This window comes from Ranitomeya imitator, chromosome 10, assembly GCF_032444005.1.
Source record: "Ranitomeya imitator isolate aRanImi1 chromosome 10, aRanImi1.pri, whole genome shotgun sequence".
Taxonomy (NCBI): Eukaryota; Metazoa; Chordata; class Amphibia; order Anura; family Dendrobatidae; genus Ranitomeya; species Ranitomeya imitator.
Window position 1 is genome coordinate 21,139,268 of NC_091291.1, and position 15,208 is coordinate 21,154,475.

General features: G+C 39.5%; 2 protein-coding genes across 2 annotated transcripts in view; one reads left to right on the forward strand and one right to left on the reverse strand.

Moving 5' to 3' along the window:
- Positions 1-15,208, forward strand: part of LOC138651914 (chemerin-like receptor 1) — a 93,710-nt gene that overhangs the window by 69,475 nt on the left and 9,027 nt on the right. The gene's annotated exons all lie outside the window — the stretch shown is intronic.
- Positions 1,675-12,161, reverse strand: LOC138651311 (probable G-protein coupled receptor 33). The gene is made up of 2 exons (XM_069741404.1): positions 12,003-12,161; positions 1,675-5,575 (listed from the first exon to the last, which is right to left on the reverse strand). The coding sequence occupies exon 2, from the start codon at positions 5,560-5,562 to the stop codon at positions 4,534-4,536; it is 1,029 nt and encodes a 342-aa protein (XP_069597505.1). The 5' UTR covers positions 5,563-5,575; positions 12,003-12,161; the 3' UTR covers positions 1,675-4,533.

Consider the following 15,208-nt stretch of genomic DNA (forward strand, 5'->3'; position numbering starts at 1 on the left):
GGAGTAAATACATGAAAGGGAAACACTGAGTCAAGACCGGGATAGGGGAAAACAGAGACATGGGTTCAGGCAGTTATCGCAGCAGGACAAATCAGGATGTACCAGAGTTAACTACACATGCCGAAGGCAGAACTATAACTGACATGGTCTGCAAGACACAGCAGGGATAAACAGCAAATCTGAGTCCAGACTGAGGATAAGAATGTTATCCCTTGGCATGACCAGACTGGAAAAAGGGGAAGACGGGACTCAAAAGCCAGTCCGGATCATGACAAAATGATTTTACCTATGGTGGAAAGTTCAACCTTAGAAATATTCAATAAATCAGATTGAATAGTTTTCTGAATATTGGAGAGATTTTCTTCAATCAATTGGGGGACAGCTGAATTCCAAGATAAGACATTTTTGGTTGTCCCCATTTAATGGAAAATATATGGACAACGTTAACCCATTGCAACAGAAAAATATTCCAGTACTTTTAAGCCTTTACGTCTACTACATCATGCTGGTATAGATGTCTGGAAAGGACTGGAGGGACTGGGAATGTGAAGACGATATGGTGGTGGAGGTCCATGGGTAATGTTCTAATTACTATTTCCACCCTGGGAGGATAAGCCTTGTCTTTAAATATATTCATATATTTAGCTAAAAGTTTATTTTAGGATTTAAGGGATTAATGATATTATGCTTTCTTTCCATTTTCATGGGAACGGCAATGGTTCAGTTTGCGAGATCCTTCACGGTGATGGGTGGATAATTCTACAGTTCACTCACTGCTTCATGACTTCTTATAAAGGAAATCATAAAAAACAATACAGAAAGCTATATTTCATTCCTATAAGAATAAAGAGTTTACTTTTTCAGTATCTGTGATTTGTTGAAATTTAAGATACAGCAAAGTACCGTAATTACAAGTCTACGACAACATTACCTTTGTTGAAATGCACATTTACGAAGATTACGTGGCAGATGCTTTTTCACATTGTTCATTTTAGACAGGAATACGGGACAGCTGAAAGGGAGAAATCATTTTTCACACCCCTGTATCCCATAATGAAGGGGTATATAGTCAGAAAATAGCAAATCAAGCTCACATTCGAGAGGATCTATGATCTGAGACCGACAGCTATTTCCTGGAAGAAAGGGCTCTATGAGAGTCGAACCCCCTCACTGATCACAGTTTTTGGAAAAGCTGATAGTTCTAGATTCATTAGAGACCATATTTAGGGATGAGCGGACACGTAGAAATTCAGATTCTGCCACTCGAATCGAACCTTATTCTAAAGAACTGAGCCAGAACCCAGACCGCATTGAAAAAAATGGGGACCCAAATTTGTGAGCTGGACAATTCTATCTCTCTCAACTTCCCTCGGAACTCCGAACATTAAAAAGGAATTCCGTCAGAAGTTCATGTTCGGAGTTTAGCACTGGACGCGAACTGTCCGTTACGAATCCTGAACTTTTAATTTTGGGTTCCCTCATCTCTACACATGTTTCTTTACATCAACTGAAGAGAAACTGACTTTCCCTCTAATGGAGGACCCTTACTCGAAATGACACTCGTGCTGGCATCATGATATCACTCATCCTTTTCTGGTAGGTTAGAGAAGCACGAGTCCACTTTATTATTATTATTTATTGTTATAGCGCCATTTATTCCATGGAGCTGTACATGTGAGGAGGGGTATACATAATAAAAACAAGTACAATAATCTTGAACAATACAAGTCACAACTGGTACAGGAGGAGAGAGGATCCTGCCCGCGAAGGCTCACAATCTACAAGGGATGGGTGAGGATACAGTAGGTGAGAGGACCCTGCCCGCGAGGGCTCACAATCTACAAGGGATGGGTGAGAATACAGTAGGTGAGGATAGAGCTGGTCATGCAGCGGTTTGGTAGATCGGTGGTTACTGCAGGTTGTAGGCTTGTCGGAAGAGGTGGGTCTTCAGGTTCTTTTTGAAGGTTTCGATGGTAGGCGAGAGTCTGATGTGTTGTGGTAGAGGGTTCCAGAGTAGGGGTGATACGCGAGAGAAATCTTGATGATGAGTTATTTATTTTTGGACCCTATAGAGCCCCTTCATTCAACGGAAGATTCAGGATCTGCATGAGTCTGATCTGCAGGGTGGCGCTATTAAAGGGGCATCTTCATCTGGAGTGTCCTTTTCAAGAGGAAATAAGAATATATTTTCTTGTCTTCATAATTTGCTCTTACCTCTAAGTTGGGAATCGTGATAAAGAACTCACATTTACTCATGCTGCATCATTCTGACAAACGGTGAATATTATTTTTTTTCTTCTGGGAAATCGCGCACCTGTTATGGTAAATAGAACAGCGATTCGGTGCCCAGTGGACATTAATATTTATGTAGAGCAGTAGTTAATCAGCCTTCACGTTTGCATTTCCTCCATTTATTCCATGTAGTTACTGTTCAACCAAGCGCCCCGAGCTTCCGACGCAGATTATCAACATGATTCCAGGTCACAGAACATAGAAACCCAGTAAAATTTGCAACTGACTGTTTTTTTTTAAACATAGGTACTAAATAGATATTTTGATTAAGAGGATTATTTGGGTTTGCTCTGTTACCCCTAAAAGCTGCATTGCTTTTGTATTATAACAAGGTGCAATGTTAGAAGAATGGAGAACAGACCTATAGAAAACCAGATATTCGAGGAATGTGCTAAATTGTGTTGTCATAAAATGTCATCACCGATCCTCCATCAAATTTCCCAATGGGTGCAAGGCACTGTGGCTTGTACGCCTTTCCAGGTCTCCGTCTAACCATTAGATGACCAGGTGTTGATCTGGGGAGGCCTCAGCAAGGCTGGAATTGGGCAGGTTGTTCTTTGCGAAGGACGTATGAATCAAGCCGCATACAAGGTTATCCTGGAAAAACTGTTGATTTCTTCTGATCAGGCAATGTTCCCCAACTCTGAGGACAGGTTTTTCCAGCAGGACAATGCGGGATGCCACAGAGCTAGGTCAATGAAAGTGTGGATGAAGGACCACCACATCAAATCCCTGTCATGGCCGCCCAATCTCCAGACCGGAACCCCGTTGAAAACCTCTGGAATGTAATCAAGAGGATGATGGATAGTCACAAGCCATCAAACAAAGAAGAACTGCTTACATTTTTGTACCAGGAGTGGCATAAGGTCACCCAGAAGCAGCGTGAAAGACTGGTGGAAAGCTGCCAAGACGCATGAATGCTGTGATTAAAAATCATGGTTATTCCACAAAATATTGATTTCTGAACTCTTCCTGAGATAAAACATTAGTATTGTTGTTTCTAAATGATTATGAACTTTTTTTTTGCATTATTTAAGGTCTGCAAGCAAAGCATTTTTTTGTTATTTTGACCATTTCTCATTTTCAGAAAATAAATACAAAATTTATTGCTTGGAACTTCGAAGACCTGTTGTCAGTAGTTTATGGAATAAAATAACAATTGACATTTTACTCAATAATATACCTATTAAGAGAAAAATCAGACAAACTGAAAATTTTGCAGTGGTCTCTTATTTTTTGCCAGAGCTGTATACAGCAGCCTCAGGTCGCTCTAGTGATGTCTATACTGCAGCTCCATATCTCCTGTGATGTCTATGCCACTGTCCCAGCATCTCCTGTGGTGTATATACTCCAGTCCCAGTGTATGCTATGTGATATATATACTTCAGCCACGGTGTCTCCTATGTGATGTATATACAACAGTCTCAGTGTCTTCTATGTGATATGTATACAGCAGTCCCAGTGTCTCAGATGTGATATATACAACAGTCTCTTCGTCTCCTATGTGAAATCTATACAGCAGTCCCAGCGTTTCAGATGTGATGTATACAGCAGTCTCACTGTCTCCTATGTAATGTATACTATAGATCTCCCACTTCTTGAGTTCTATAAATGTAATGGGAGCAGTGTTGACTTTCCCACTGTGAGGAGACCTGCAGTGTAACATACGTCTGTGTTCAGTACAACTTACTGATGTGAGTTTTTACAAAACTTATCATTACAAATGGTAATAGTTTCCTGATTCCTTTAGCTGGGTATTAATACTAAATTCTTCTTATAGCTGCCCTTTCAGTGAATATAATAGGATTCCCCAGTGATAAAGTTTGGGAGGTAAAAAAGACTGGGACTTTCGAGACTGGTGAACCCTTTTATCCTTTAACACGTAATAAACCAATTTACGAATATAAGCTATTCCATATGCATATTATACAGCGTTAATCTATGTCTTAAAATATATGGTCACTTTTTAATTTTATGTAGTATTAAGGTCCAAAATTTTATTTTGATTCCTTTTTAATATATCCTGAAACTATAGGGGCGGTATTATGTAAGCAGTCTTAAAGATTAACTGATTTTCTTGCCCAATCATAGGCCAGCTTTCATTTTATGACATCCGTGCTCTAATTGGCTGAAGGTTTTTCTTTATTAGGATGCTTTCATTAATTGCCCCCATAGCATCAATAGAAAGCTTTATGGTAAAGATTCTCTGAACCTGGTGGACTCTTTCAACTAAGAGTTGCCTTAGAGGGTATTTTCGTTAGACTCGCACTTTCTAACCGACATAGAGCATGGCTCCGATCTATTGTCTGTACTCTTGAGGAAAGCATCATTTAACACCGCCTGGAAGATGGACACTATAGACTTCTTGAAGATATTTTTAAACTTTTCCACAATGAAAAGATATAGGATTGGAGTGAAACAGGCGTTAAAGCAAGCCGATATGGTGGCAAAGACCTTTAGAGCTTGTAGGGTTGTCTTTCCGAACGATCCCTTCTCGATGCTCATTCCATACGACAAGTGATAGGGCGTCCAAGAGATAAAGAAAGATATTATAGCAACTGTTATTATTTTATAAGGCTTCTTGGATTTTGTGAAGTTTTCTTTTTTAATCTTGAAGGCAATTTTAAGGTAGCATATAGTGATAATAACTAAAGGGATGAAGAATCCTCCCAACAGTCGAAGGAATAGCATGATCCATTTGACCTTGGTTTCATATACTAAGTCTTGTTTACCAGTGAGGGCGTAGTCATTGTAACAAATGGTTATGTTCTTTTCATGACGCACCCGTCGAAAGGCAAGATATGGAGAACCACATAAAAAAGCTAAACCCCAAAGTAAAAGGCAGATCACTGAAGATTTGTGAGCGTGCATGTGTTTCCTGTAAAAATGAGGGTGAAAAACCAACCAGTACCGGTCAACGCTGATGATGGTGAGGAAGAATACAGATCCGTACATACTGAGGGACAAAAGGAAATTTAAGAATTTACACATGAATTCTCCTAGAACCCAGTGAGGACTGTACAAAAGCATAACAGCCAAAAAAGGTATGATGAAAATGAAGATTAAATTGCAGAGAATGAGGTGGGAAAACCAGATGATGTTGAGGTTTCTTCTCATCCTAAAGCACAAGATCCAGAGATGGAGAGCGTTGATGACCAATCCAAAGAGGAACGTGATCAGAAGAAATGGTAGACAGATGATGCTTGAGGTTGAAAATACTTTGAAGTTTTCCTCGTTGATTGTGTTGTTATTGGAGAAATTTCCCATCATTGTGAACAAAATCCTAAAGAAACAAAAAAGAAAAACATTATGCATTTGAGTTCTAAGGAAAGCTAAAAGAAAGTTTCTCTACACCTCCACCACCACTGTACTGTATGTTACAATAACCTTTCAGCATTTTATAGGATGCCTTGCATTTTGTAAAAACATTTCACCCGCTCATGAGCCGTAAGTGAAGGCTCTCGATCGAAGAGTCAAGCTGACCATGACCCAAACCTGCCCAACATTGGAGAGTTTGCGCTACTTCAAGTCCACGCATGTGCAGTTGTCTTCTAGTTCCATTGCATGCACAGTCAGGCTGGCTTGGTGTACCTGTCCTTGCTTCATCTGTAGACTAAGCCACCAGCTTGCCACACGAGAACTTGACATGAGGTATACTCAGAAATGTCAGTCAAACAGATTAGGAAGGACGTGGCGAACTTGACTCTTCTCCGGAGCTTCTCCATTCACTTAACTCAAGCAAATACATGCTTGATTTTGTACTAAATTCTACTGTACTTTTGCAAGTAAGAACACTTTATAAAGCAGAAGATGTTCTGGTTACTCCCTCAATAAGGAAGACAAAGTTGACCTTGAAGGGAATGTCCACTTTGGCCATTAGCCCGAAGCTCCTCACAGGATGATTTTTTAATTACAATAACCCTTAACTTTTAGATGTAATTTCTGCTGGAAGCTCAGTTTACCTGCTTCGCCTCCATAGAAAACATAAAGGATTACATGTTTACAGAAACCAGTGCCATGACCGTTCATTGATTCCCTAACTGGGTATATGAAATTATCGTTTCTACACCAGACAAAGTGTTGTTTTAAGTTGCATCCATCAATGAGATCCAACATGGCCTCCTACTCCGGCTACCTTTTGTCTCTCCTGTGCAAAGAACCTATGTATACTGTTGACTTTTTATTACCCGACCATCCTAAAATATGAAATATTTGATAAGTTCTCATAGTGATCACATCGCTTTCCATTGTGTCATTTGAACACCCTGTTTGCAGAACAGTAAGAACAATGCTGAGACATGGGTTGAAGTGAAAGCTTATTGTGGTCTGATACTGGCAGTAAATACTCGTCTCTTTGCACAATTCTAATATTTATGTATCTGTTTCCAGTCATACAATAAATCAAGTCAGTACATGCGGTCATAGAATAGTTATCACAATCGTACCATGAGATAAGCTTCTCTAGACTCTGGTAATAGGGTTATACCAGGAGTGGGGTAAGAACCAATGCGGATAAAACATCCATTAGATCTGAAGTCCAATACCTAAACCAAGTGGCAATCCTGGTGGAAGCCAAAACTCATACCAGGAGTGGGGTACAGACCCCGGATGCTCCATTGAGTAAGGACTTAGAATCATAGAATGTTAGAGTTGGAAGGGACCTCCTGGGTCATCTGGCCCAACCCCCTGATCAATGCAGGATTCAATAAGCCATCTCAGACAGATGTCTGTAAGGTTATACACATGGGAAGAAGGAATCAATATCACCATTACACACTGAATGGGAAACCACTGGGTAAATCTGACAGGGAGAAGGACTTGGGGATCCTAGTTAATGATAAACTTACCTGGAGCAGCCAGTGCCAGGCAGCAGCTGCCAAGGCAAACAGGATCATGGGGTGCATTAAAAGAGGTCTGGATACACATGATGAGAGCATTATACTGCCTCTGTACAAATCCCTAGTTAGACCGCACATGGAGTACTGTGTCTAGTTTTGGGCACCGGTGCTCAGGAAGGATATAATGGAACTAGAGAGAGTACAAAGGAGGGCAACAAAATTAATAATGGGGATGGGAGAACTACAATACCCAGATAGATTAGCGAAATTAGGATTATTTAGTCTAGAAAAAAGACGACTGAGGGGCGATCTAATAACCATGTATAAGTATATAAGGGAACAATACAAATATCTCGCTGAGGATCTGTTTATACCAAGGAAGGTGACGGGCACAAGGGGGCATTCTTTGTGTTTGGAGGAGAGAAGGTTTTTCCACCAACATAGAAGAGGATTCTTTACTGTTAGGGCAGTGAGAATCTGGAATTGCTTGCCTGAGGAGGTGGTGATGGCGAACTCAGTCGAGGGGTTCAAGAGAGGCCTGGATGTCTTCCTGGAGCAGAACAATATTGTATCATACAATTAGGTTCTGTAGAAGGACGTAGATCTGGGGATTTATTATGATGGAATATAGGCTGAACTGGATGGACAAATGTCTTTTTTCGGCCTTACTAACTATGTTACTATGTTACTAGTAACATAGTTAGTAAGGCCGAAAAAAGACATTTGTCCATCCAGTTCAGTTAATATGTCTGTCCGGCCTCTGTTTGAAGACTTCCATTGAAGGAGAACTCACCACCTCTCGTGACCACTTGTTCTACTCATTGATCACCCTCACTTAAGACCCTATGAATAAGTATCTGTGTGGATTCAGCCCCACTTTTAGTATTAGGTCTAGTAATAGGTTGTTATTTTAAGTGTGGTGACCACTTGATGGACCAAATACGTCTCTTCTAGGGCATTTAGGTGTGATCCATAGAGGCTTCACCACCAGACTTCTTACCAATATGTTGAATGAGGAAACATTGGACCTCCATGGATCCTTCATTAGTAATCCAAGCATGAATAGAGCTGCAGCTCAGACACATGCAAGCTCTGAATCCTTCTGTTGGAAGGTAGGGATATTGGGGGTTCTCAAAGTAGTCCAAAAATGTTTTAAACTCCCCCTAAACCTTTTTAAGCTAGATCAGGCAAAAACTGACAGATCTCTTGGCCACTAACAGAGAACCGATGCTGTCATCGTGCTGGCACAGTATTTTTCCCATTTGATAACGTTTTTCCATTAGCCTTCCCCCTAGGATCCTCACTGAAAAGCTAAATAAAGTGACAACAGAGCCCCAACGAGTGCTCATCCCACTATGTCTTTTACTGTACTCCTGCCCAGTTCCCAGCCGAAACCTGAAGCACTCCATCAATTTCTGGTTCCTCTTAGTTGGGCTGATCGTTGGGGTCCAAAAAGGCAGAATCCCAGGAATCACAAATTGTACACCTCTTTAAAGAGACAGGTCTAAAGTGGGCAGCTTTTTGTTTCTTCTGTTATTCCTTCTCCTCCCCTGAACATTTGGGATTGTGTTTGTTTTTAATCTTCCATATGGTTTCAGAGACATGGGCGTTTTTATCTATTGCTAATTTTTATGATCTTTACCAAGGCGTGTGCCTCACAGGATCCTCAGGGGCGTGTCTTTAGGCTGCTGAGCTTTATTATTCTTTGAGTCACACCCACCTACTAGATGCATTAAAAAATAGCACTAAATAAAAAGCCCCACACCTCTGAAATTATATAGCGGATTTAAAAAAAAATCAAAAACCATAATACTCAGAGGAGCAGCTGGAATAAAATAAGAGCAAATATTGAACACTTCTAACCCGATGCCAATGTCCTTTAAAAAATAAAGATTAGATTTTAAATGTTGCATAACAGTTTATGTAATATACATTAAAAGACAATGAATTACATAGGTAACATAAGTTTAACATATTTTATAATATTTTTTTTAATGCGCACTGTAATTTACATAGCATAGCTCTGGACTAATAATGGATTATAAAATAGATGTTGGAGCTGCTCTAATGAAATGGATGTATGGCGACCTTGTATCCATTCATTGTCCTCCTACTCATCTCTTCTAACTGTGTTTTCCTTGGAATATGGAGTGATATGCTTATAATATAGAAATAAATGTATTACCAGCAGGATCAGACCAGGGCACCCTGCACCTTCCCTGCCAACACAGGAGCGATCACAGTTATTAGAATACTAAGTATCTATCTATTCTCTGTATATCTATTATCAATATATGTTATATAATCTATTATCTGTCTATCATCTATTATCTATATCTATCATCTATCTATCATCTATCTATTTTCTATCTATTATCTATCTATCTATTATCTATCTATTATCTATCTATTATCTATCTATTATGTATCTATTATCTATCTATTATCTGTTATTTATCTATTATCTATCTATCATCTATCTATTATCTATCTATCTATCTATCTATCTATTATCTATTATCTATCTATCTATTATCTATTATCTATCTATTATCTATCTATCTATTATCTATCTATCTATCTATTATCTATTAATTATCTATCTATCTATTATCTGATATCTCTCTATCTATCTATTATCTTTCTATTATCTATTATCTATCTATCTATTATCTATCTATTATATATCTATTTGTTATCTATCTATCTATCATCTATTATCTATCTATCTATCATCTATTATCTGATATCTCTCTATTATCTATCTATCATCTATCTATCTATCTATTACTGTATCTCTCTATTATCTATCTATCTATTATCTATCTATTATCTATCTATCTATCTATTATCTATCTATCATCTATCTATCTATCTATTACTGTATCTCTCTATTATCTATCTATCTATCTATTATCTATCTAATATCTATCTATCTATCTATTATCTATCTATCTATCTATCTATCTATCTATCTATCTATTATCTCTCTATCTATTATCTATCTATCTATTATCTATCTATTATCTCTCTCTATCTATCTATCTATCTATCTATCTATCTATCTATCTATTATCTATCTATCTATTATCTATCTATCTATCTATCTATCTATTATCTATCTATCATCTATCTATCATCTATCTATCTATCTATCTATCTATCTATCTATCTATCTAATATCTATCTATTATCTATCTATGTATCTATCTATCTATTATCTATCTATTATCTCTCTATCTATCTATTATCTATCTATCTATCTATTATTTATCTATCTATCTATTATCTATCTATTATCTATCTATTATCTCTCTATCTATTATCTCTCTATCTATTATCTATCTATCTATTATCTATCTATTATCTCTCTCTCTCTATCTATCTATTATCTATCTATCTATCTATTATCTATTATCTATCTATCATCTATCTATCTATCTATCTATCTAATATCTATCTATTATCTATCTATCTATCTATCTATCTATCTATTATCTATCTATTATCTCTCTATCTATCTATCTATCTATTATCTATCTATCTATCTATTATTTATCTATCTATCTATTATCTATCTATTATCTATCTATCTATCTATCATCTATCTATTATCTATCTATCTAATATCTATCTATTATCTATCTAATATCTATCTATCTATCTATTATCTATCATCTATCTATCTATCTATTTATCTATTATCTATCTATTATCTATTATCTATCTATTATCTATCTATTATCTATCTATTATCTCTCAATCTATTATTTATTATCTATCTATCTATCATCTATCTATCTATCTATCTATTATCTATCTATTATCTATTATCTATCTATTATCTATTATCTATCTATTATCTATCTATTATCTCTCTATCTATCTATCTATCTATCTATTATCTATCTATCTATTATTTATCTATCTATCTATTATCTATCTATTATCTATCTATCATTTATCTATTATCTATCTATCTAATATCTATCTATCTATTATCTATCTATTATCTATCTAATATCTATCTATCTATCTATTATCTATCTATCATCTATCTATCTATTTATCTATTATCTATCTATTATCTATTATCTATCTATTATCTATCTATTATCTCTCTATCTATTATCTATTATCTATCTATCTATCTATCTATCTATCTATCTATCTATCTATCTATTATCTATCTATTATCTATCTATTATCTATTATCTATCTATTATCTATCTATTATCTCTCTATCTATTATCTATCTATCTATCTATCTATTATCTATCTATTTATTATCTATCTATCTATCTATCTATCTATCTATCTATCTATTATCTATCTATCTATTATCTATCTATCTATTATCTATTATCTATCTATCTATCTATTATCTATCTATCTATTATCTATCTATTATCTATCTATCTATTATCTATCTATCTATTATCTATCTATCTATCTATTATCTATTATCTATCTATCTATCTATTATCTATCTATCTATTATCTATCTATTATCTATCTATCTATTATCTATCTATCTATTATCTATCTATTATCTATCTATTATCTCTCTATCTATTATCTATCTATTATCTATTATCTATCTATCTATTATCTATTATCTATCTATCTATTATCTCTCTATCTATTATCTCTCTATCTATTATCTCTCTATCTATTATCTATCTATCTATTATCTATCTATTATCTATTATCTATCTATCTATCTATTATCTATTATCTATCTATCTATTATCTCTCTATCTATTATCTCTCTATCTATTATCTCTCTATCTATAATCTATCATCTCTCTTCCACCAGTCTCATATCTATCACGTCACTATCAGCACTTTCTGAGTACTTGCGGACTTTACCTTCCAGCAGTGAGGATGATCCGGGCTTGGTACAATCTTCTCTGTGCAGTTTGGTTATATCATTCTTAGCCTCTATGATGAGTCCCTGTGACAATGATATATTCTGTGCGACGTTCACTATATACTGTACACGTTGTATCTTTCATCCTTTAGTTTCGCACCTTTTTATAGATGTGGTTTTGTAGCAGCTGAAGCCACAATACGTGACTGCAACAAGTAAATACGAAAGTAAAAGGTGCAGATTATTATCATGCAAAGTGCAGCCACACGAGGACACAAGCCGTAATAGCGCGAGGAGAGGTAGAAGCGCTCTGTGACCAACGGGTTGTTTTTTTTAGAGTTTTCCACTACTTTAGCAGCAGTTTGTTCTCTTCTTTTTAGCTTCATAGCTGCCCTTCCATTATGATGTGCGCTTGGTAACTTTTTTCTTGGCCGATGTATCCACAGATATCTGCTGACAGATGACCAGCTTTAAAAAAAACCATAATTTTGCAACCCTTTGAGGGAGATATTTATCCTATACGTGTCCTCCAAGCAGTTGTGATGACACTGAAAATGAGCCATTTTTAACTATAGAGCTAAGCAGTAAGGCAACACGCTCTTACAGGAGTAAACCAGACACATGGGCAACCTGGGCAGCTGAACAGGGGCCCTTTCAGAAATGGGGCTCAAAACCAAAATACTGTATCTTTGCCTGTACTGTCTACTGAGCTATTTTCAGGGGATTGTATCCAATGCTGTCACACACGCAGGTGATGCACGTGGTTCATAGATCCACTTTGCCTCAAGGCCAGGCTTATCTGGGGGGGGCGGGGGGGGGTCATAGCTAAGTGGCTACCTGGTGTTCACTAGAGCCTCTGATGGTGGACTCAAGCTTGAGCTGCTGGTATCCACTGCTAGGCAGACCCCAGTACTGCATCTGCTGACCCAACAGGACCACGGTCATGGACTCTGAGTCTCTGATAGACAGGATTTGGATACTGGTATAAAAGTCTGGCCAACATGAAATACTGGAATAGGTACAGGTTCAGACCACATGGGATTCTGGAGCTGATTCAGGTTCAGGTACCACAGGTCCAGCTTTAGAGTTCAGGTACTGCCAGTGCAGTCTGAGGGTACAGGTACCACCGGAGCGGCTTCAGGGTACAGGTATCACAGGAGCGGCTTCAGGGTACAGGCACCACAGGAGCGGCTTCAGGGTACAAGCACCACAGGAGCGGCTTCAGAGTACAGGCACCACAGGAGCGGCTTCAGGGTACGGGCACCACAGGAGCGGCTTCAGGGTACTGGTACCACAGGAGCGGCTTCAGGGTACAGGCACCACAGGAGCGGCTTCAGGGTACGGGCACCACAGGAGCGGCTTCAGGGTACGGGCACCACAGGAGCGGCTTCAGGGTACAGACACCACTGGAGCAGTTTCAGGGTACAGGCACCACTGGAGCGGCTTCAGGTTCAGGGTACAGGCACCGCTGGAGTGGCTTCAGGGTACAGGCACCACAGGAGCAGCTTCAGGGTACAGGCACCACAGGAGCGGCTTCAGGGTACAGACACCACTGGAGCAGTTTCAGGGTACAGGCACCACTGGAGCGGCTTCAGGTTCAGGGTACAGGCACCGCTGGAGTGGCTTCAGGGTACAGGCACCACAGGAGCAGCTTCAGGGTACAGGCACCACAGGAGCGACTTCAGGGTACAGGCACCACAGGAGCAGCTTCATGGTACGGGCACCACAGGAGCGGCTTCAGGGTACAGGTACCACAGGAGCGGCTTCAGGGTACAGGTACCACAGGAGTGGCTTCAGGGTACAGGCACCACAGGAGCGACTTCAGGGTACAGGCACCACAGGGGCGGCTTCAGGGTACAGGCACTGCTGGAGCGGCTTCAGGGTACAGGCACCACAGGAGCGGCTTCAGGGTACGGGCAACACAGGAGCAGCTTCAGGGTACAGGCACCACAGGAGCGGCTTCAGGGTACAGGTACCACAGGAGCAGCTTCAGGGTACAGGTACCACAGGAGCGACTCCAGGGTACAGGCACCACAGGAGCGACTCCAGGGTATGGGCACCACAGGAGAGGCTTCAGGGTACGGGCACCACAGGAGCGGCTTCAGGGTACAGGCACCACAGGAGCGGCTTCAGGGTAGAGGTACCACAGGAGCGGCTTCAGGGTACAGGTACCACAGGAGCGACTCCAGGGTACAGGCACCACAGGAGCGACTCCAGGGTACAGGCACCACAGGAGAGGCTTCAGGGTACGGGCACTACAGGAGCGGCTTCAGGGTACAGGCACCACAGGAGAGGCTTCAGGGTACAGGCACCACTGGAGTGGCTTCAGGTTCAGGGTACAGGCACCGCTGGAGTGGCATTAGGGTACAGGTACCAGCGGAGCAGCTTCAGGGTACAAGCACCACAGGAGTGGCTTCAGGGTTACATATGCAGTATAAAAGATTACATGAACAGGTTCAGGATAACATAACTGACTACACAAGATTAAAACAGGGTACCTGGCACCACAGGAGCGGCTTCAGGGTACGGGCACCACAGGAGCGGCTTCAGGGTACGGGCACCACAGGAGCGGCTTCAGGGTACAGACACCACTGGAGCAGTTTCAGGGTACACACAACTAATGTAGGGAAAGTACAGGGGTGGCTCAGGCACCTGCCTTTTATAAAGAATGCTTCCCAGCTATTGGTTGGGGGCATTTTTCGAAGTGCATGTGCTGCCCTTTTAAGACCAGGGAAGCATTAACGCATGAGGCGTGCCTGTGCTGCATGCACAGGAAGCAGGAGACAGGGAGCTCACCATGTAGATGGAGTGGTGAGTATGTTGGCATGGAGGGGACAGCCCACATGCACCGTTTTTCATTGTATACAATTGCATTAAAGAATAAAGAAAACATTTTTTATTTAATTATTTATCAGTCTTTGCAAATGTATTGCTTTTTATAATATGTTTCATTACCTTATTTTGCTTCCTTCCCTATCAAACACTATGATGAAAGTGCTGCTTTAACTGCCTAGGTCATGCTCCTTTAGAAGCTGCTTGGAGCTTTTGCTCTACCAAGAATGAATATTAAAACACACTTTCCAAACAATGTCCCTATGAAATCTCCTCTGCTCCCCTCCCTCATATGGTTATCCAGGGAAGCAGTTGTAACTGGCATTTGAGCACTAATTCTTGTTAGAGCAGCAGTTCAAAGCAGCTTCTAAAA